General features: G+C 39.2%; 1 protein-coding gene across 1 annotated transcript; it reads left to right on the forward strand.

Annotated features, from left to right (window-relative positions):
• Nucleotides 1–293: 293 nt before the first annotated feature.
• On the forward strand, nucleotides 294–21,899 carry RNF20 (ring finger protein 20). Its single transcript, XM_010977439.3, has 20 exons — nucleotides 294–437; nucleotides 1,472–1,626; nucleotides 4,226–4,393; nucleotides 4,514–4,661; nucleotides 4,815–4,997; nucleotides 7,854–7,972; nucleotides 10,012–10,158; nucleotides 10,342–10,419; nucleotides 10,611–10,730; nucleotides 11,822–12,001; nucleotides 12,926–13,061; nucleotides 13,384–13,505; nucleotides 13,627–13,997; nucleotides 15,265–15,382; nucleotides 15,934–16,083; nucleotides 18,183–18,395; nucleotides 19,273–19,398; nucleotides 19,567–19,707; nucleotides 20,455–20,556; nucleotides 20,816–21,899. Exons 2-20 carry the CDS (start codon nucleotides 1,498–1,500, stop codon nucleotides 20,990–20,992), a joined length of 2,928 nt encoding a protein of 975 aa, XP_010975741.1. The 5' UTR covers nucleotides 294–437; nucleotides 1,472–1,497; the 3' UTR covers nucleotides 20,993–21,899.
• The last annotated feature ends 297 nt before the right edge of the window (nucleotides 21,900–22,196 follow it).

Genomic DNA, 22,196 nt, shown 5'->3' on the forward strand with positions numbered 1-22,196 from the left:
TTGCAGTAGCAAAGGCCAATAAGCAAAAACAAAACAAAACAAAACAAAACAAAACAAAACAAAACAAAACAAAACAAAACAAAACAAAACAAAACAGGGGTGCTCCCTCCGGCGTCAGCAAGGCTGCGCGCGCCAGGAGGTCTTAGCCGCCGCTCCGCCCTCCACGCGTTGCTAGAGAGACGGCGCTTACTTCCGGGAGCGCGGCTCTCTCGCGGCCCGTCACTTCCGCCCGGCGGTCTTGTGGTTGGCTGGGCCAGGTTGAAGCGACTTCCTTTTTTCTTTCCCTTCTTCCTCTCCGTGGCTCCGCCTCCCGGAAGCTTCTCTGGGTTTTCTGGGTTTTCGCTTGCAGGTCAGGGGTGAAAGGTGGCAGGGCTGCGCGGACCTTGGTGAATAACTGCTGGGAGTTCGGCTCCCGGCCGGCGCAAGTTAGAACTCAGGTGAGATCTCGGCCAACAGAGGGAAGGGACTGTGCGGCCATCGGGAGTCCCCACCCTCTCCCGCACCGGGGCCTCCCTCTCCCAGGCCTGCAATTGGCCTCACCAGAGGCTGGGGTCCTAGGCCCCTCTCGAGTCGGATTGAGGCCCTTGTCCTGCTCTTCTCCCCAGGCGAGGTCCCACTCAGGTTGCTGTCGGTAAATAGAGTAGTGTGTAGTCTCGGTGATGGTAGGGCTGCTTCCTAAAGTAGCGAAGTGTTTTAGCAGCCATTCCGCCTCCTTGGGAGGCAGGTAGGGCAGACAAAATATTTGTTCGCTTCCATTGTGCTTATGGAGAACTCACTCTTTAAAGGCAGCACGCTTTCTGAGAGGTAGAACTGGGATTCACACCCAGCTCTAGCTTCCTTAGGGTTGCACAAAATCACGGGGAGAGCGTTTGAAAATAGGGAAGAAACTGCAGATATAAAAAGGAGAGCTAGCATTTCTGAGTGCATACTTCATGTCAGGCATTGTGCAAAGTTCTTTCCATACTTACTCATTCCTTATAAGGAGCATAGGAAGCATATACTGTTGTCATTTCTCATTTAGGAAATTGAGGATCAGAGATGATGAATGACGTCCAGTATTTATAATTAAGTAGATGTCTCCCAGGTCTCTTTCAGCTCTTTTGATTCTCCCCTTACTATAGAATTGACTTGTGTTCTAATCAAACTGTACTTTTCAGATTTTGGCATTTCATGAAATGGGATTCCTGGAATTTTTCTTGGTTTCTTCACCCTTTGCCCATTGTCTTATTTCTTAGCAGCGACCTATTTAGAAATTTGTAGTTCTGCAAATTCAGCCATGACTTGTACTCCACAATTTACTTTTCTGTTTCCAAGAGGAACTTGAGGATCGTGTTGCTGAGTATGGAATTAATGGAGCAAGGTTAAAGGATTGGCTGGAAAAATTGCTTGTTTTTACATTATAGATGGACTCTCTTTATTGTTGCTCTCCTTGCATATCTTACCTAAGTTTCTGTCTTTTTTTTCTTTCCAGGAAAACAGCTATCATTTTGTGCCAAGATGTCAGGAATTGGAAATAAAAGAGCAGCTGGAGAGCCTGGCACGTCTGTGCCTCCGGAGAAGAAAGCAGCTGTTGAAGATTCAGGGACCACAGTGGAAACAATTAAGCTTGGGGGTGTCTCTTCAACGGTATGTGGAAATAATGCTGTTGGAGCCTGCTTTTCTTCTGTCAGTTGCAACCTGAAAGTAATAATTTGTGGAAGCCTTCTAGAGTGAGGGGAATTGATCTGAAAAGAAGAGGCAAGTAAAACAGCAACAAGTAGGTGAAATGATGTGATGCTTAGCCCTGAAGAAGAAATATATTGACATTTGATCTTTATTTTTAAAGGTATATTTATATTCTTTGAAGAGTCTGGTGCCTGATACAGTATTGATTATAGGTACTTAGCAGTAGAAAGCTATACATTGATTTTTCATGCCAGGTGCCAGGTACCAGGTACCAAGAGGCAGTGTAGCAAAATCATTGAGAGAGATGATGCCTCTTGTTTCCTTGACTGTAAAATGTAATTGTAGTACTTACCTCATTGGGTTGTTAAGAGGATGAAATGAAAGAGCTCCTGTTAAGGGTTAAAACGTTACCTTTAATATGGTAAGTACTCAATATATGTGAGCTATTAAAAATTTTTGTTGGGGTAGATATTGTTAATATAATGGTGAATGAAATAGATATTGTCCTTGCTCTTGTGGAGTTGACAATTTTATTCAACGGTTTTATGCCAAAGGATTATAGTAATGTTAGATGTCCACTAGACATCAGAGGGTCACCATAGTAGGTCAGGAATCTGTATCTAGATCTGGAGGCTATAATTTGGAACTCAGTCATGGGGAGATGGTGTAAATATGCTTTACATTTTTATAGCTTACAAAACTACATCTACTTTTTAAAATTGAGGCTGAGAATCAGAGACAATAATAGGAACATTCAGGGTAAATTGTTGATGAAGTGTCATTTCTGAAGTTGTCTGGGATTCAGCAGCCTTCTATCGCCAGGAGGTGATTTTGTCTTGGCATTGCCTCACACCATGCATCCCATGGACATTTCTTCATTCAGTAAATACAAATATTTGTTGAGAATTCGTTATTTGCCAGACACTATGCTTTACACTAAGAACAGCCCCTGGACTCCAGTTTGTAGGGTGGCACTGACAAGGGAACAGACTGTCATAGTAGAGTGGGGAATGTGCTCTTCTTAGGGATAACCACATGCTCTAAGGGAAGCACAGAACGCACATCCCAGTTTGGACTTTATCCAGAAGGCTGTGAGGAGCCATTGAAAGTTTTTAGGCAGGGGAGTAACACTCTCTGATGTAGGTTTGGAGTGTAGACTGTAGGGGAGCAAGGGTTATAAGCAAGAGTTCAGTTAGCAGAGTTGTTTCCTCCTTCCTTCTCCCTCTGTGCCCTCTCATTCTCCCTCCCTCGGTGGTGGAGCTGGGTATCCACTGAGTCCTGCCACAGTTGATTGAAGGTTGCATTTGAAGGCGGTAACTCCTCCTGTGCACTTTGAGGTTGGTGTAGTGAACCAGCTGAGGTTGTGAAACAAAAAACTTTTAAGAGACTGCAGTGTGTGCTTGAAGTGAGAACACTGGTGATGTGAAAGGAGCTGTCCACCAAGGCTGTGCTGAAGTCCAGAAGACTGACAGGACATGGCATGGGGCTCAAAAAGTGTCTGCCACGTGAGACTTGAAGTAATCTTGATGAGAGATCATGGTGGCTTGGTCCACTGTGGAGGCAGCGTTGACAAGATTTGCTCATGGAATGGATGAAGTATATGAGAGAAAGGAGGCAAGATGACTCTGGGATTTTGGAAGTATGGAGTTTTCACTAATTGAGCTAGGGAGGAGTATGAGAGGAGCAGATTTTTGGGAGATGTAGAGGATGAATCATGAGTTTGATATTGGATGTATAAGTTAGAGATATTTATTAGACCTGTGAGTGAATAGATAGTTGGATGCAGTGATCTCAGTCTGGGGAGAGGTCTGGGCTAAAGCTGTGCATTTAGGTACGATTATTTTGTGGACAGTATTTAAATCCATGAGACTAGAGGCTCCCCCTAAGGAATGAGCATAGATAAAGAAGTCTGAGAACAAGGCACTGAGCACCACAACATTTCACATCAGGAGATGAGACAAGACTAACCAACACATTCTAGATGATGACAGAAGTCTAAGATGTGGCTTTTGAAATGTCTGGCTGGAGCTCAGTGAAGGAGATAATCATTGGAGTTAAGGAATTCAAGATGCTGATAGTGTAGATGCTAGAGGACCAGATGGTTTGTCCACGTGTGTACATGTCCCCCTGTATATTGAAGTCACCAGGGGTATTGACAGGGACTGGGATACAGAAGGACTGGGTTGCCAAAGATTTGAATGAATGAAGGTCAGTGCTTAGGAGATAGATGACTGTTGATTGGGGTAGGGGGTGATCTGGCTGAATGGTGGAGCCTGTATTTTCTGTATTTTGTGGAGGTGCACGTGACTAGAACAGTGAGCTGGGTGAGGTCAGGGTTCTAGTATATTTGTGTGTGTCATTCTGTTCTCCCATCATCAGAGATCCTTTCCTTTATTTATCTCTTCTGCTCTTCTTACCCAGTTATTTGTTGTAAGATTTTTAAAAATAAATAGCTGTATTCATAGGAAATAACTAATACACATATTAGCCCTTGTTGAGTTTAACAGCTGATACGTCTAATTTCTTTATGGAGATTAATAAGATTGGTTTCCTGGGGCAGGAGGAGTTAGACATTCGAACACTGCAAACTAAAAATCGCAAACTGGCAGAAATGCTCGATCAACGGCAGGCCATCGAAGATGAACTCCGTGAGCACATTGAGAAACTGGAACGAAGACAGGCCACCGATGATGCCTCACTATTGATCGTTAACCGGTACTGGAGTCAGGTAGCCAGCTTGTTTATTTACTCAGGTTTTTATCCAAGCATTTTAGTTCTCCTTAGCACTCTCTTTATTGCCAAAGTTGTGTCCTTTTGTACTTTAATAACTGTACCTCCCTTCCTCCAGTTTGATGAAAACATCCGTATCATCCTTAAACGTTACGATCTGGAGCAGGGTTTGGGAGACCTACTCACAGAAAGAAAAGCCCTTGTTGTGCCTGAGCCGGAACCAGACTCCGACAGCAATCAGGAGCGGAAGGATGACCGAGAGAGAGGTGAGTGAGTGTGGCGGATCTACTGCTGCGTGCTTTCTGGGTTTTTGAAGTAAAGTTTTTGCTTTGAGGCTCTCCATTTGAGGGAAGAAAATGGATTTTGATATTTCCAGTTTTATAATTTTAGGGGCTTCTTTTTTCCCCCTGTGTCCTCAGGGGAAGGGCAAGAGCCAGCTTTCTCTTTCCTTGCTACTTTGGCCAGCAGTTCCAGTGAAGAGATGGAATCTCAGCTGCAGGAGCGTGTGGAGTCCTCCCGCCGAGCTGTGTCCCAGATTGTGACCGTCTATGATAAACTGCAAGAAAAAGTAGAGCTCTTATCACGGAAGCTAAACAGTGGAGGTGAGGAGCCTGGGAGAGGGGGAAGGAGTAAGAACTCACCTTTGTGTGCTAGTTTGTAGTTTGCAACCTTACACATTAATTTTTATTAAATTTCTTGGAATCCTAATCTCCAACATTACCAGTAATGTCATTACGATAGCATGTTAATATTTTACGAGTGCTTGCTTCACATTCTGAGCCATGTGACAGTCCTATAAGAAGCTGAGAAAAGATTTTAGCAGACCCATTCTGATGCTCTATAACTTTGACACTTTTTAAAAAATAATTTTGACACTTGTGTAAGTGGCAGAATTAATTAAGAATTAGCTCTATGTCTGGATATTTGTGTAGTATTGGCCATTGGTTTATTAGTGATAATAAATGTTTTAAATTTTGTAATTATATATTTAAAATTTTTTCTTTGTTTATTAAATATTGAATTTTGACTGCAGAGAGTCAGTTTTAATACGTTCTTGTTTTTTGTTTTTCTGTTGTCTAATATTTTTGAAAAGAGTTGGCTCAGGTTTTAGAATTGTTAGATCTGTGTTTAAAGAGATAAAACAAAAAATTATATGGATGGAAAAGTATCTATTTGAAATAATTATGTTATTGTGCAGTATTAATGCAGAAACTTACATTTGTAAAGTATTTGTGTAGCTAGGTTGCATCTTCTTAAATGCCCTGATTTCATGTTTTAAATAATAATCATGGTCTAGTTACAATATCTTAAGTTCTCTGATTGTCACTAAGATGTTTAACTTTTCATTTCTAAAAGAACTATGTTGAATATAATGGAGGTTGAACCATTGGTTGGGCAAAGAAGGATTTTCTTACTCTATAATTGTGTTTTTGAAGATACTTGAGCTAAATTATCAACAGAATTAAAAGAAGAGGCATGTTAAGCACTTGTGAAAATTTTGTGGGCAAAGATCTCATTAATGTGTTTGTGTATTTCTGTATTTTATTATTTGGATAACAAATACTTGCTTTAAGATATACAAAGCAGAAATCACATAAAGTAGACTACGAAAAGTCTTCCCATCTCACTATCCAAAGACAGCCATTGTGAACGATATTTTTGTGTCCTCTCAAACTTTTGTGTTCATATATTACATCTACTGGTGTGTTCTCAGCTAAACTCTGTCTCTTGGTACAGTGCCTTGACCCACTCTTCTTTGTTTCTCCAGTGTCCGATACTGCTTGGGGTATCTAGTGGGTGCTTGCATATTGGTGAATGAATGGCTATAAATCTCCCCTGTCACCTAACATAAACTGAGCTGTGTTTTATTTCTTTCTCCCTTGGCTCTACTTGAATAGTTAGAAGGTATTATTAAACACTAGTAATAGGCTACATGAATATACCATATGCATACTATACGCAGATAATAAACCCTATGCAGAGGCTATATCATTGTTAAACTTGATTTTATAAATGAATATCAAGTAAAAGAATTGCTGTATTTAAAAAGAAACAAATGAGTAGTGTATTAAACAGTACTTTAAAATTATTCTTTTTGATGGCATACATTTTAAGATAGGGTTTAAGTTAAAAAATAAAAAAACACATTAATTACAAGTTACAAACTGGTAAGTTACTGTTTACTTATTTATTTTTGGTAAGTTATTATTTATAATGTAGAAGGCAATTGCCATCGATAAGCTGAACTTTCTAAGAGATAAGGATGTATAAAGTATGAATTGTAACATCAGCTATAACTTTTGGTGGTTCATTTCTTTCCTCATGTTTATTTGGTCCTTGATTCAAAAAAATTGCATTCATTAGCTTGCTTATTAATTCACTAAATATTTACTGAATCCTTACTCTTATTCTAGGCCTTGTTCTCAATATCTTGGGCTATTAAAAGGACTAAAATTCAGCCTCTAATTCTTAACTGGGGTTATAAATCAGAATCACTTTGAGAGTTTTCGGAGCATACTCTTTTTTGGCCCTGCCCATGGATATTCTTATTTAGTAGGTATAGGATGGATCCTAGGCAAGTATCTAATTTTAAAGTTTCCGCAAGTGATTCTGATGGGCAGCCTTGATCGAAAACCACCATATGAACAACCTGTATAATGTTTCTCAGAGTGATGCTAATTTTACTTCCTGATAACTGTCTCTAAACAGCAGTATATGTACTGAGAGTATCTGGTTTCATTTATTAACATTTGGATTTCGGCTATAGTATTTGTGACTCTAATTTTAAACGTATGAATTTAGTATGGTAAGTTCTATAGGTTGACTGCCTTCTTTGTATATAGTTGTGTACGTTTTGGTTTTTGAGCCTTAAGAGTGCCTCTTGGGTAGTATTCCAGAATATAAGTAATTCTACGTTCTTATCTTTATTCTTCATGGTTTTATAGGTGCTTGTTTGAGCAAGGAAGTTGTTGCTTTCTGCCCTCTCCCCCAACACAGAGATGCTTTAGTAATAGGAATTTGTGATAGCCTTAGAAAATAGGGTTTAATTGCTATTGAATCTGACCCTGATTTGAAGATACCTCTGTGTTATCTACAATTCTAAAATGCAGTTTTTTTGGTGATTGTATCTTATCTGAATAAAACTATAGAACTTCCCTATTTCTTTTCTCAAGGCGTTTTGACTTTATAGAAAGGGAGGAGAGTTAGGTGACCTTGCCTCTGTGCCTACCTCTGCAGAAGTACAAGGTTGGCTCATTTCCTTAGACAAGTCCCCTAAGGACTAAGTTCTCTAAGTAAGTCTGGTACTTAATCTGTCATGTGAAAATAATAAAAACCATCCGACTTCTTGAAGTTTTCAGGTAATTAAAGTGAAATAGCATGTTAACACTTTGGTAGGAGTCACAGTTATAAAATTTGATACTATAGATGCTAAACTAAAGTACAGTTCTTCTCCTCAGATAACCTGACAGTGGAGGAAGCCGTGCAGGAGCTGAATTCCTTCCTCGCACAAGAGAACATGAGGCTACAGGAACTGACAGACCTCCTTCAGGAGAAGCATCGCACCATGTCTCAGGAGGTACTTGACCAGAAAGGAGAGATGGAGGTTTCCAGTGGTCTGTGGCAGACATGACTCAGAATACTGAGTGCTTCAAAGGTCGTCTTCCTCTAGAAAGTCTATTTTCATATTAAAGAGCATGCAGGGCAAGTTAAAAAAACCAGCTCTGAGAAATCAAAGTCCGAGGAAAGGTTAAAGGAAGGGAAGTAACTGAATATTTCCCTTTGACTTGCCTCTGTTTAAATAGACATCTTAGGATCTTAGTCTTTGGGAATTAATACTGTCATGGAGTTTTGCAAAACAACACACCCAATCCCCAAATATTAAACTACTCCAGATATAAAAGACAGTGCACAGTGTTACAGAGGAATGGGTTGGCAGAAGTTTATCTGGGAATGGAGCACTAGGAACTAATTCATTTATGATGACTTACAAACTTGAGGCATGTGGGTTTCCAGTCCAGACTTGGACACAAATAGTGGCATGACCACACCATGTCAAGATTTGGGTGTGTGTTTGTTTACTTATATATTAAATGACTGAGATGAAGTGATGATAAGCTTTATAAGATTGTACTAAAATTTGACCTACCTTAGTTTGGCTACTCAACTCTTAACGCTTCTTAGTAAGTTAATAGTTACCATTTACTTAGTGCCTAGCACTTAAGCACTTTATGAATATTATCTCTCATGGTCAAATCACTCCCATCTAAGGAAACAGAATCAAAGAAACTGGTGATGGGTCTGAGGGCACACAGCCAGAGAGTGATTTGGATGCCCACCTTCTTCTTTATGCACTGTTTCCTACACTCTAGTGCTGAGGTGCCTGCTGGGCTGGTTGCATGGAAATCTTCTGTGAAGTTTATTAATTCATACAGATTCTCTTGAACCTTCAAAGGGGTTAGGGTATAGCAGTGCATATAAATAAATTGGAGTGTAGTAAAAAAGTATAACTTTCTGTCATATTTAAGGCATAAACTGGGTGCTACCAAGATGAAAAGGTCTTCCTCCACCAGCCCTTTCCCAAATCTTAGCTTTACTAAGCTGGAGAGACGCACTGCTTAGCTCAGCTGGGCTGATGTCTAAGTTGGCTCTCATGGCTGGCTGTGGACGCTACCTGTCAGCTGGGAGCTTACCTTTTATCCACTGGGATGCCTGCAGTCACCTCTCCAATGTGGCAGTTTCAGGGTAGTTGGACTTCTTACATGGCAGCTGACTTCTTCCAGAGAATGAGTGTTTCAAGAACACCAGGCAGAACCTGCATGGCCTTTCAGACATAGCCTTGAAGTTATGTAGCCTGATTTCCACTGGATCACTACAGTTGACCCAGATTCAAGAGGAGGGGACAGTGACCCCACCTCTTTTGGGAGGACTGTCAAGGGAATTTTGGGGCTACATTTTACAACCAACACAAAGGGTATATATAGATTAATGTGAACATGGAACAGTTTTGTAATCAAAGTATTAAATGGCATTATCTGTGCAGCCTAGGTTTTTATATCTTTATAACGTCCAATTCTAGTTTGCCCTGGACTCAGCTTGAAAAAGAGGATGAAGTTTTCTTTTCGTACTCTTTGGATTATCATTTGTGAGAATGCGGGAAAGGAAAGTTGTGGGTAAAGTTAGCTGTCTTTTCCAAATACATATTTGAATTTTTATCCTCTAAAATATTTGTATGGTAAAATCAAGGATGTTATCTTTTGTCTCTTAAAAAATATTTTCTGATGGGTTTGTGGTCTATATCTAGGGAAATGGTGTTTCTGAGAGGTAGAAAAATTATTGAATCTTAAGTAGTCTTTTCCTTGTGAGAGTTCTTACAGACTTCTACAGTTTTCATGATTATGATTGATCCACAGCTATTAAAAGAATCTGTGATTTCAGTTTTATACTCTTGTGTTGGGAAGAGGGTAAAGTAACTTTTACTTAAATATTTTCCATAATGATACATAAGCAAGGGTTAATTTTTTGGGATTTGGCATGTAAGTCCTTCCTTTTCTAACTTGCTTTTTTTTTTTTTTTTTTTTTGCTATATTTTTCTGAACACCTGTCGTTGGGACGTAGTTCTCCAAGTTGCAGAGTAAAGTGGAGACAGCTGAGTCACGGGTGTCTGTCCTGGAGTCCATGATTGATGACCTGCAGTGGGATATCGACAAAATCCGAAAGAGGGAACAGCGGCTCAACCGACACTTAGCAGAAGTCCTGGAACGGGCAAGTGCTGTTTTATTCATAGTTTGGAGACTAGAATCATTTTAAAGAGTCTACTCAGAAAAGGTGGACTTGGGCAGCAGTACCTGGGGACAAAACAGACTCCTTTAAAAGTACTTTGATTATCAGACTAAAATTTTAGGACCTCTCACTGAAGAATCTTTGTCTTCTCCATTTTCTCCATAGGTGAATTCAAAAGGTTACAAAGTATATGGCGCGGGGAGCAGTCTCTATGGCGGCACAATCACCATCAACGCCCGGAAGGTAGAGTCGGCGACCTCGCAGGGACGCCTTTTTGACCTGGTGTCAGGTGTTGTGCTGTGGACTTGGGATTGTGTTCGCCGGTTGCAGCGTGGGGTTTTGCTGGAAGAGTGGATCAGTAAAAATGGAAGCTTAGGAATGGGAATGATTTGAAAATTCTTTATCCTTATTTTGCTATTTCTCCTTTTCTCTAGTTTGAAGAAATGAATGCAGAGCTTGAGGAGAACAAAGAGTTGGCTCAGAACCGGCACTGTGAGCTGGAGAAACTTCGGCAAGACTTTGAGGAGGTCACTACACAAAATGAAAAGTTGAAGGTAGGAGACCCGGCCCTGAGGGGCAGTAAATGAAACTTTTTGCTGATCAATTTACATACATATTGTGAACTATTATAATTTATGAGGGAAAAGAAAAAGTAAGTTTTGTTGATATATCTATTTACTTATATATTTATTTAATATTTGTACCACGCCTTGTTCTGAGAAGGATTAAAACAACCTACAAAGATACGTTGATGGAATCAAAGTGCTCTAACTTAGGAATTATTGAGAAAAATGAGGAGTAGGGTAAACTAGGGCAAGGATTCAAAATGGATTTTTAAAATGGGGCTTGTGTACAAGATACAAGCAAAAAGCCTGTGCATACAGTAGGTCTGCAGGAGTAGACAGGCCACTCCAGTGTCAGTAATTGCCAGATGTGGGCCACCGAATTTGGCTCTGCAGTTTCTAGCTGCCAAAACAGGGAAAGAAACATGATCAGTGATCCTGTTGGTTTTCATACCTGCGCGTTAGAATTTTCTCTCCTTGATTCTTGAGGGGAAGAAAATGGAGTCTGAAAGTCTTTCCACCCCTCTTTGAACCACAGCCACCAGTCTTTTATAATTTGATTTGCTTCTAGGTAAATATATGAATAAAGATGTTTGAACTGAAAGGAGGTAAAAAACCAAAACCAAAACAACCTGAGTTGAATCAGTTCAAGTGTTTGGGCAATTAAAGTAAACAGTTGCTTAGGAAAAGCATAAGTATTTTTGATACAATATCAAAAATATTTTTCTCTGTGACTGTTAATAAAGAGAACAAGTTGGTGACTTGGGGTCCTCAACTATGTCCTTAAAATAACATCCTGACAAATTTCATAGGGCTCTTCTAGTGTCCTAGGATCTAGGTTGACACATGATATAAAACACGTATCAATTAAAGCAATTCTTGGGTAGAAGAATACAGCTACCAGGTACCATTTCTTGGAGGGTCTAATTTAATTTGGGATAGATTTAATGTAACTAGAATAATAGGCAGATATACACTTCATAAATCTTGTCTCAGTTGCCCAGGACATCAGGGAGTTTAAGATTTTATTTATGGCTGGCATCCTAGATTCTACTTCTGACTTTTCTTTGGGCTCTCCTCAGGTGGAGTTGCGGAGTGCTGTGGAGGAAGTGGTCAAGGAGACCCCGGAATACCGCTGCATGCAGTCACAGTTCTCTGTCTTGTACAACGAGAGCCTCCAGTTGAAAGCACACTTGGATGAGGCTCGGACCCTGCTTCATGGCACCAGAGGGACCCACCAGCGCCAAGTTGAGCTCATTGAGGTGACAGCCTAGCTTTGCCTTCTGTGCATAAGCTTTCTCCCTTGTAAATTTTATAATTTTACTCTCTTATGCTCAATCTTTTATTCATTCAGCAAACATTTTATAGAGTAGCCGTAAGTCTTTACTCTGCTAGATAGTGGGCATCCTGCCGTCCAGGATCTTACAGGCTAGTGGGGAGATTGGTATCCCTTAGAATGTAGTGTGGTACAATAGAGGCGTGTGCACAGGATGCAGTAATAAAGGAGAGAGCATCTGGTTTGGCTGTGGGACTGTCCTTACTCCTCTTGCCAAAGTAAATTATGAATCTTAAGGATAAATACAGGTTTACTGGTAGATAAAAGTAGGAGAAGGGTATTCCAGCAGTGAGAACAGCAGATATAATAACACTTGAGTACGGCCGGAGCCTTACGTGTATGGGGGAGATAGTGTATAGAAGCTGCTTCACTCCTTACCAGCCGTTATGGCGTATGCTGGCATATGTAAGTAATTTTTGTAAGGCAGAAACTTTCATTCATGTGTTGACTGTTGTATTTTACTTAGCCCTGAAGGTTATGTTTATAGTAGTTGGTCCTTTACTATATATTTGTCAAATGAATTTAATTTAATATATCTAACTTTACATATTTTTATATGCTGTTTTATTATTTAGTTCTCCAACTAAATTATAACTTTCTCAGAATTAGGGACCATTTCCTTTATTTCTTCAGTATCCTGCCATTTCCCAGATCAGTGTTTTGTAGCTATATGGTGCTCACTAAGTATTGACTGAATTAGAACTTTTCAGAGTAATCCCTCTTTTCTTGGTATTTTCTGTTTTTCTTCTTAGATCCTTATAGATCAAATCTACAAAACATAATAATAGAATATGATGATATTTCCACATTTTGATAAGAATTTTTGATTGTTTTCTTTTTCTGTGTGTAGCGAGATGAGGTTAGCCTCCATAAGAAGCTGCGGACTGAAGTGATCCAGCTAGAAGATACGCTGGCCCAGGTCCGCAAGGAGTATGAAATGCTGAGGATAGAATTTGAGCAGACCCTGGCTGCCAATGAACAAGCAGGTACAGTTGCTCTGGCTCTACCCTGCAGCTGTCGGCTGCACACGCCTTCCTTGAAAGACACGACATGGTCACCAGGATTTGTTAGTACTAACTGGGCTCAGAAGTCCTCAAGACCCTACATCAAATCCTGCCGTTCACTTTGGTTCACAGCCTGGGTGTTTGTTTTTTAACTCAGATTGGCCAGTTTTGTTTTCCACTTCTGAGAAGGACTCTTCCTTTGGTGATTCTCCCTATTCTCAGAGGTCCCTGCTCTGTTCTGCACTTTCCCCTCTGTGCCTTTGCCTCTGTCACAGTTCTTCCTAACACTGTTGCTGTATTTAAGGCCCCATAAATCGGGAGATGCGCCACCTCATCAGTAGCCTCCAGAATCACAATCACCAGCTCAAAGGGGAGGTCCTCAGGTATAAGCGGAAACTGAGAGAAGCCCAGTCTGACCTGAACAAGGTAACCAGAAGGAGCAGAATAAGTGTTATGTGCTGTTACATTTGCAAAACTGTTTTGGGGTGAGAACAGCAGTGTGGTCTCCATAGATGTGTGTGTGTCTTTCCTTTGTCTGTCCTCCCAGACACGCCTGCGCAGTGGCAGTGCCCTCCTGCAGTCTCAGTCCAGTACTGAGGACCCGAAGGACGAGCCTGCAGAGCTAAAACAGGACCCCGAGGACTTACCCGCCCAGCCCACCCCTTTGAAGGCATCTCAGGAGGAAGTCAACGAAATGAAGTCCAAACGGGATGAGGAAGAGCGAGAACGAGAAAGGAGGGAAAAAGAGAGGGAGCGAGAAAGAGAGCGGGAGAAGGAAAAGGAGAGAGAACGAGAGAAGCAGAAACTAAAAGAGTCAGAAAAAGAGAGAGATTCTGCTAAGGATAAAGAGAAAGGGAAACATGATGATGGAAGGAAAAAGGAAGCAGAAGTTATCAAACAACTGAAGATTGAACTCAAGTAAGAGCAGTGTTTACAGCCACTGTTTCTGACTCAAAAGCTAAGGTTAGGGCATCGTGCATGAAATGTTTGAATAATGGCTTGTCTTATTTGATAATTGTAATATTTTGAGTGTAACTGAAGGTACAGTTAATGTTGTCTCAGTTCTTGATCAGGTGTACAGCCCAGTGGCGTGCATGGCTGTCATATAGTCTGGCTCAGTGGTCAGGTCTCAGTAAACCCTGTGCTCGTAGCCTTATCCTTCACATTTTCGAATTAAGGGGTGTGATGATTGAAGTAACACTCATGAGAATTACTGGAAATTACCTACGGCTGTTTATTAGGTTTGGGTAGATTGTTGACATAAATTGTATTTTAAATTATAGTAGGTAGGGGTCGGGTAGGGTAAAAAAATTATAGTAGATGGAGTGTGTATCACTCTAACTTGAACAATATTGATCATCTGTTTGACAGTTAAGTGGTTTGTGTATATATAGGATCATTTTAAGAGATTCCTAGAAGGTTTACTGCTACAGGCATTGAGACAATAAGACAGACCTTTAAGTCAATGAAACACTGTTGTAACCTTACACATCACCCCTTCTCCTCCTGCATAACCAGTAACTTCTCTGGTGGAACCTGTTACTTCTTTCTCCCCATTGGTCATGGTTGAGCCTTTATTCATGTTTGGGTTTGAGGGACCACTGTATTCAAAATGTTTAAACTTCTTTGGCATATAAAAGTATAGTTAAGAAAAGTTAGAAAATTTAGTAAGAGATAAAATTTTAGTCTTTAGCTGATGGTTAACCACTCAGCTGTCAAATCTAGGATTAGCAGTCTGTTAAACTTCGAATTTCCTCCCTTTTTCCCTGTGTGCCTCTTGATCTCTTTAAGGCAAGTTTTTTTTTTTCAAGTGTGGTATCAGAATCATCTGGGTGACTTGTTTAAAACACATTCCTGGACCCCATCCCAGATGTACTTAATCTCAGTTTCTAAGAGTGGAGCCCCAGAACTTTGCCTATTTAAGAAGTGCCAGAAGTGTTTCTTTATAACTTTATGTTGGAGAACTTGGTCTAAAGGGAGAAGTGACTCCTTTATACAACTTTTCTATACTTTCTGAATATATCCAGGTCTCTTGACAGTCTGTGCAAAAGTTTTGTCTTTTAGATGTGTGATACAAAGTGTAAAATAGAACTCTTGTAAAATATTTTGCTCAATTCAGAATTCCCTTGTGCTGACGCCCTTTGTTTTCTCATTACACCATTCCCTCTTACCATCCTCATCATAGGAAGGCGCAGGAGAGCCAGAAGGAGATGAAACTACTGCTAGACATGTATCGCTCTGCCCCAAAGGAGCAGAGAGACAAAGTTCAGCTCATGGCCGCTGAGAAGAAGTCCAAGGCAGAGGTAATCCAGTCTGGTCAAAATCTTCATTTGTGGGATTTGTATTCACACTTCTTAAGGCTGTAGTTTATCTTTGAAGATAGTGTTTGAAACTCAGCAACATTTTCTTCCCTTTCAAAGACCATCTGTAATAGAGATTTCTCCACTTGGTGGTAAGATACATCAGAATTACTGGGAAAAGGAGTAGCCTTTTCAAACTTTTTGTTTCTCCATTCCCCACATAAATCACTGTTATACTGGTTTTCTTTTTTGGATTACTTTTGGGAACAATGTCTTATTCTTTTGAAATTTGGGGGCCTAGGAAAAAAGAGTGAGAACTACTGTTCTAAAAAAGGTACAGGTGCACTCCTCCAAAATGCTGCTCATGCTGTAATGCTGGAGTGGAGTGATGTTAAAGCAGGGGTATGCTGTGCTGGACAAGTGCATCATTTATCTCCTTTCATAATTCTGTAAAGATTCTTTTGTTATGGGCTCTCCATCTGTGCACAGTATTAATTGAATTTTAAAATTGTATTATAGCTTTTTGTTTTTGTGTGATTCCTTTCTTCCAATAGTTGGAAGATTTAAGGCAAAGACTCAAGGATCTAGAGGATAAAGAGAAAAAAGAGAACAAGAAAATGGCTGATGAGGATGCCTTGAGGAAGATCCGGGCAGTAGAGGAGCAGATAGAATACTTGCAGAAGAAGCTGGCCATGGCCAAGCAGGTGGGCATACTTTCTTCTTCATTTGATGAGCTTTTCAAGCAAAAGTAACTTGACAAGTACGTTATTGACAGTGAAATTTGCCTGATTATTCCAGTCTTTTTTCCTGTTGTTAATATTTTTTTCTCCTTTATGTTTGTTTGTTTTTACATTGAAATCTTTCATCCTTTAGTTACTTTGTTTTGTGTATTTGTGAGGATGGAAATTTACTTTTATTTTCAAATGGACAGCCAGTTGTTCAGACATTGTTTATGGCAGTATCTATCCTTTCTCTGCTAATCTGGAATCAGGGGATGTAATGAATATGTAATTTTAGAAAAAGATATCAAATTTTATGTACTTTATGATTACAAGTATATGAAATTAAGAAAAATGTGTCCCTTAAATAGCTACAAATTAATAGAACTATAGAGACTTTCTCTCTTCTCTTAATAAAGATGCAGTTTTTTTAATTTTTAAGTCCTAGTGATTTTTATTAACATTCTATAGTAAAGATACCAAAAATGGTTGAACATATATGTTCATTGTGAGGAACACCTTCCCTGTTTCTAAGAAATAGCAAAATGACAAAGAAATGAAGTAATTTTAATGGTGACTTGATCATTAAATACCTTGAAAAGAGGACCTTTATTAGAATTATATACATTCCGTTCATAAAAAGTGGGGTTTTAGCTTTTCTTAAATCTTTGCTACTTCTCTCTCTTGCACTCACTCCTCTCTTTCTCTTTAATAATTACCAGGAAAATGTACTACTCTCGGCTCTAGTACAAGTGGAAAGACACGCTGTGTTCTTATGTAGGACCACTCACTTATCTTAAAAATGTTAATTCTCCCTAAGTTCATGTGTAAATTTAATGTGATCCTACTAAAAATATTAATTTTTTTTTGTTTATTTGGTTTATTTTTGTTTGGTACCAGACAAACTGATTTTGAAGTACATTATGGAAAAGTAAACAAAAAATGGCCAGGAAAATTGAAAAAGAAGAGCAGTTGAGGGATGGTAGTTCCTGTCTCTATCAGATGTTGAAACGTAAGGTTTCAGTAGGTAAAATGGCTTGGGACTAACAGGACTGAATGGAAAGTCTAAAAGTAGACCAGAGTACATACGGGTATTTAAAATGTACTAAAGATACAGTTTTAAATCAGTGGGTAAAAGAAAAAGTACTAAATGTGGTGGGGCAAAAATAAACAAAATAATATTGGAAAAAAGTTGGATATATACTTGAACAGTTTCCAACTGGAACATAGAAGGTTAAAGGAATGAGTCCATAAAAGAGCCAGAAGAAACAGGTAAGTTCTTTTATAAATTTGGAGTGGAGAAGAACTTTCTTACTGTTAATAAAAGCCTGAAAAACATGAAAGAAATGGTTCACAATTTTAACTTCTGAAAAAAATCACAAAACTTCTACATGGCAGCAAAGCAAAAGATAAATGACAAACAGGAAAAAAGTATTTCCAACTCTTACCACAAAAGAGCTTATCTTTCTTTAAAAAAAAAAAAAACTCCCAAAAAATGATAGGGAAGGAAACTCAACAGCCTAATAGAAGAACAGACAAAAGATAGGAATAGTTCACAGAAAATACAAATGGATCTTAAACATGTGAAAAGATGCTCAAGTCTAACTTATAAGACAATCGTAAATTAAAACTATTTTTAGATACTGTTTCTCAGTTATCAAATTGTTATGAAACTAGATATTTGCTGTACTGTTGGAAAGTCTGTAGATTAAATTGAGTATTGTAATTGTGCAAAAGTATGAAAAAATGTGAGGTTTTATGACAAAAATTCTCTTAACCAACTCCTACTTGATCAGGTTGCTAGATTCTGGTATGTTAAGTTTTTGTCTGCCTTAGCTGACTTCAAGTGCAGATCAGCTAATGAGCCTCAGACCAACAGTCAGTGCCAGTGGCTTCAGATTAAATAAAGCTTCTCCTGTATTCCTAGGGCTAACCTCGAGCTATAACTAAGCTCCTGAAGACTGAATCTCTGTCACTAGGTTAATTTATTTCTTATAAACAGTGAGAGGGTTTAATCTTCCTGTGCTCATTTCTTTGGAGTTTGAAGATTCTATTAAAAAGGAGGTTCCTCTTTCTTATTTTAGGAGGAAGAAGCTCTCCTCTCTGAGATGGACGTCACAGGTCAGGCCTTTGAGGACATGCAAGAGCAAAATATCCGTTTGATGCAGCAGTTGCGGGAGAAGGATGATGCAAATTTCAAGCTCATGTCAGAACGTATCAAGTCCAATCAGATCCATAAGTTGCTGAAAGAAGAGAAGGAGGAGCTGGCAGACCAGGTTTTGACTCTGAAGACTCAGGTAACTACAATGAGTAAAAGCTTTCCAAAATTCTGTTGATGTAGGTTGCTTTTTATTTGAAGATACAAGTAAAAGAATGATTATTGTGGCTTTTTTTTTTTGGTTTTTTTTTTTGGTAATAGGGAAAAACCTTGAAAACTAAATGTACATGATGAGGGTACAGGTAAATAAATTATACATCCCTACAAAGGAGTACAGTGCAGCTGTTTAAACAAATATGGATCTGCTAATGTGGAAAATTTCTAAAATATTCGTTAAAGGATATGTTCTGTTTATCCCGTTTGTGTTAAAAATGTGTATGTATGTCTTTGTGTGCATGTGCTGTGTATCTTAAAAAAGTTTCTGGAAGGCTTTATGAGAAAAATGGTTACCTGAGTACCTCTGGATGTTGGTATGGGAGTTTGTGAGTGTGCGACGTGACTTATTAGCCTTTAATATTGTTTGATTCTACTTTGTACATGAATTACAAGAAAAAGGCTACTTTAGAAACACTGGCCATTCTGAAAGAGGCCCACTTGTTTGAGCTATAATTTACATGTTCTGGTATGAATTGCTATGGTTCAGGGATTTGTATGGCTGGAGAAGATAAATATCCATAAATATAATTTCCTCCATTTCTGGCAGTTTGGAGAAGAATCTTTTCAGTGGTACCCCAGAATCTTATTTAAATCATCAGCAATATTTTTCATTTTAAAAGTGAAGCTTTTAATTCTGGTCGTCTTGCATGGATTTTGAAGGGTTCTTGAGTAAAATCAGTAATAGTCTGAGATTTCTAACATATTTTCTTTTATGCGCCTGTGGATTGACAGAGCCTAGTCAATTTTGTTTTGTTTTCTTCCTTCCTGTTTGTATTAAAATGTGATTTTCTTTTTGAAAGGTTGATGCCCAGTTACAAGTAGTGAGGAAACTGGAAGAGAAGGAGCATCTGTTACAAAGCAACATTGGCACAGGGGAGAAGGAGCTGGGTCTTAGGACTCAAGCCTTAGAGATGAATAAACGCAAGGTATGATTGATTACCCTGTAGTCTGTGGTGACGGTTAGTCTTCAGACAAACAGGTACATAAAACACTGATGAAGTTATGGGTTCACTTTATGCTTGGATTTGGGTTAGTGTTTTGCCTCACTGGAAATAAGTGGTGATGAGATAGTGTTATTCGTAAATCCCTTACAGGCAATGGAGGCAGCCCAGCTTGCAGATGACCTCAAAGCACAGTTGGAGTTGGCTCAGAAGAAGCTACATGATTTTCAGGATGAGATCGTGGAGAACAGTGTCACCAAAGAAAAAGACATGTTCAATTTCAAACGAGCCCAGGTATGATCAATTGTTTTTTCTTTACATTTTTTGCCCTTCAGGTGCTTCTGAGCTCTGACGTGACCTGTGCTATAAGAGTCATTGGTCTGTCCTATGTCATTTCCTACTCAACCGTAAATTCCTTGAATGAAGAGATGGAATCTGTTTTCTTCACTGCCGTGTCCCTAAAGCCTGTCATGGTGCCTAGCACCTAATGGGCACAAAGTAAATACTTAATAAATGAACGAATTAGTAAATTTGTAAAGAAGTAGCAGCATAAAAACACTAGAGGATTTGAAAGTTCTATAATTTTTCTGCTTTTTTAAAAATTTAAAAATTTTTCTGCTTTTTGCATGCCAACTGTTTCTTTCAATACCTTCCTATCCTTATCTATAATTCTGTAAATTTTAATCCAATCTGTCTTTAGCTTAAAACTAATTACTTTAAAATAAAGTGGCCTATCAAGTTTTCATCTTTTTTCTTTTTTTTTTTTTAAGTCAATTCCTCTAGACTCTTAGACTATACTTTTACTGAACTGAATTGACGATAGTTAGATGCAGCTCAGGTTTGGTGATATGATTGTGGTTGCTCATTCTGAAACCAATACCTGCTATTTGCAATTCTCTGCATTCCTAAAAGATAATTGGACAGGAAAGGACAGAAAGTTGCTTTTTTCTACAACTGAAAGTTGGGGTTGGAGCAATGAATTTTTCTCAAAAATGCCAGGTCTAGGGGAGAGTGCCTAATGCGTATGCTCTCCCACCACAGGAGGACATCTCTAGACTTCGAAGGAAGCTGGAGACCACAAAGAAACCAGACAATGTACCCAAATGTGATGAGATTCTGATGGAGGAGATTAAGGATTACAAGGTTAGAAAAGTTCCCTCTCTGATCTGTGTGTGTGTTTTTTTGTTTAAGCCTAAAGTGACCTGCTAACAGATTAGGAGAATAAACACTGAACTTCTTTACATGAAGGTAACCGGAGAATGGTTTATTTGGGGAGGATACGGGGGGAAATGGTGCTATTGTTTTAGTGCTTAGAGGGTTTTCTTGTTGTTTGCTTATATACAGGAGCCATTTGGGTCTAAACCTTTATGGTTGTGCTGACTCTGATTTCTTTTTGTTCTAGGCACGCCTCACCTGTCCGTGTTGCAACATGCGTAAAAAGGACGCTGTACTTACCAAGTGTTTTCATGTTTTCTGCTTTGAGTGTGTGAAGACCCGCTATGACACTCGCCAGCGCAAATGTCCCAAGTGTAACGCTGCTTTTGGTGCCAATGATTTCCATCGCATCTATATCGGTTGATCCAAGCCAGGAGAAGAGGGGCTGGCTAGACAGGCACTTAGTCATTAACCACCAAACCTCTACCTCTTCTCTCCTTGACTGTCACCTACAGGGCAGTTTGTCAACTCCCTTTCCTTCACAGACTTTATATCCAAGTTCTCTAATACCTAGATGACTTCAGGGGAAGGACTGGCAGTGCAAGTCTTGGGTTTTAGAATGAATTAGAAACAGTTTTTTATTTGTCTTCCCTGCCAGCTTTGTTCATTTCCTGCTTCTAGACTTTTTAGCATCTTCAGGCTCACCATATAATCTTGGACTGTCCATTCTTCCTGAAGAAGTCAGACTGGTATTTTTGACACGGAACAAAGAAGAGTAGAGACGCTTGGCTCTTTGCCAGGGGTGGTGATCTTTTAGAAATAAGCTACCTACGGGCACAAACAGTACCTGACTGGGGTGGTAAACTTTTTGTAAACTTGGATTATAAAATGGTATCATTGTGCTATTTTTTTCTGGATGGTTTGAAGCCTTAATGAAATTTATGTCCAGGATGATTCAGTCCATTTCCTACTCACTAGCAGAGTAACTTGTTAAGGTCAGCTGGCTTTCTTGTTAAAAGTTATTTAAGTTTTGAATGTTCTGCCATTGATGTCTTTCAATTTCTTGAGGCCAGAATAATTTCGAATACTATAGCCCATTTTATCTTATAATGAAATCAAGATTGAAGAGGATGGGGCACAGGACTGAGATGGGGAAGAGATCTTCTGGGTACTTGGGGAACTCGATAGAGGGAGGCCTTGGTGAGCTATGAATTAATCTCATCCACCTCTCCACAGGGGTTGTTGTGAATCCTGTTTTCCAGAGGATTCTCTGTAATGTTTCTGTAGGGCTTTCTACGCCACAAGCTTCAATTAAAGCAGGATTCATTTGGCTTTTGTGTTCATGTTTTTCTTTGGAAATTTTCTATTTGTCATTATTACTTGTTTTTATACCTGCTGTTTTAGAATTGAATTCTCTCGTACAGAAATAATCTACTTAGATTAAGAGGCTAGTTGTGTTTAAAGTATTTATTTCTCTGATTAATTGACGCACTTTTCTCCCAGTTGTTTTACGGAGTCTGTTCTGGGGAGACATTATGCCTAAAAGATGATGGTTTTTTGACTGTTTAGTTCTCTTTCATAGTTTGCTCTGGGGGTAACAGATTGTGATTTGTTTTCCAGGGAGTGTC

The sequence above is a fragment of the Camelus dromedarius genome, chromosome 10 (assembly GCF_036321535.1).
Source record: "Camelus dromedarius isolate mCamDro1 chromosome 10, mCamDro1.pat, whole genome shotgun sequence".
NCBI lineage: Eukaryota > Metazoa > Chordata > Mammalia > Artiodactyla > Camelidae > Camelus > Camelus dromedarius.

Excerpts from the sequence above, each read along its gene's own strand:
- RNF20 (XM_010977439.3), top strand. The coding sequence starts at position 1,498 with ATGTCAGGAATTGGAAATAAAAGAGCAGCTGGAGAGCCTGGCACGTCT. Across the intron at positions 10,420-10,610 it reads TCACCATCAACGCCCGGAAG|TTTGAAGAAATGAATGCAGA; the intron begins GTAGAGTCGGCG and ends CCTTTTCTCTAG. Across the intron at positions 16,084-18,182 it reads AGCTGGCCATGGCCAAGCAG|GAGGAAGAAGCTCTCCTCTC; the intron begins GTGGGCATACTT and ends TTCTTATTTTAG.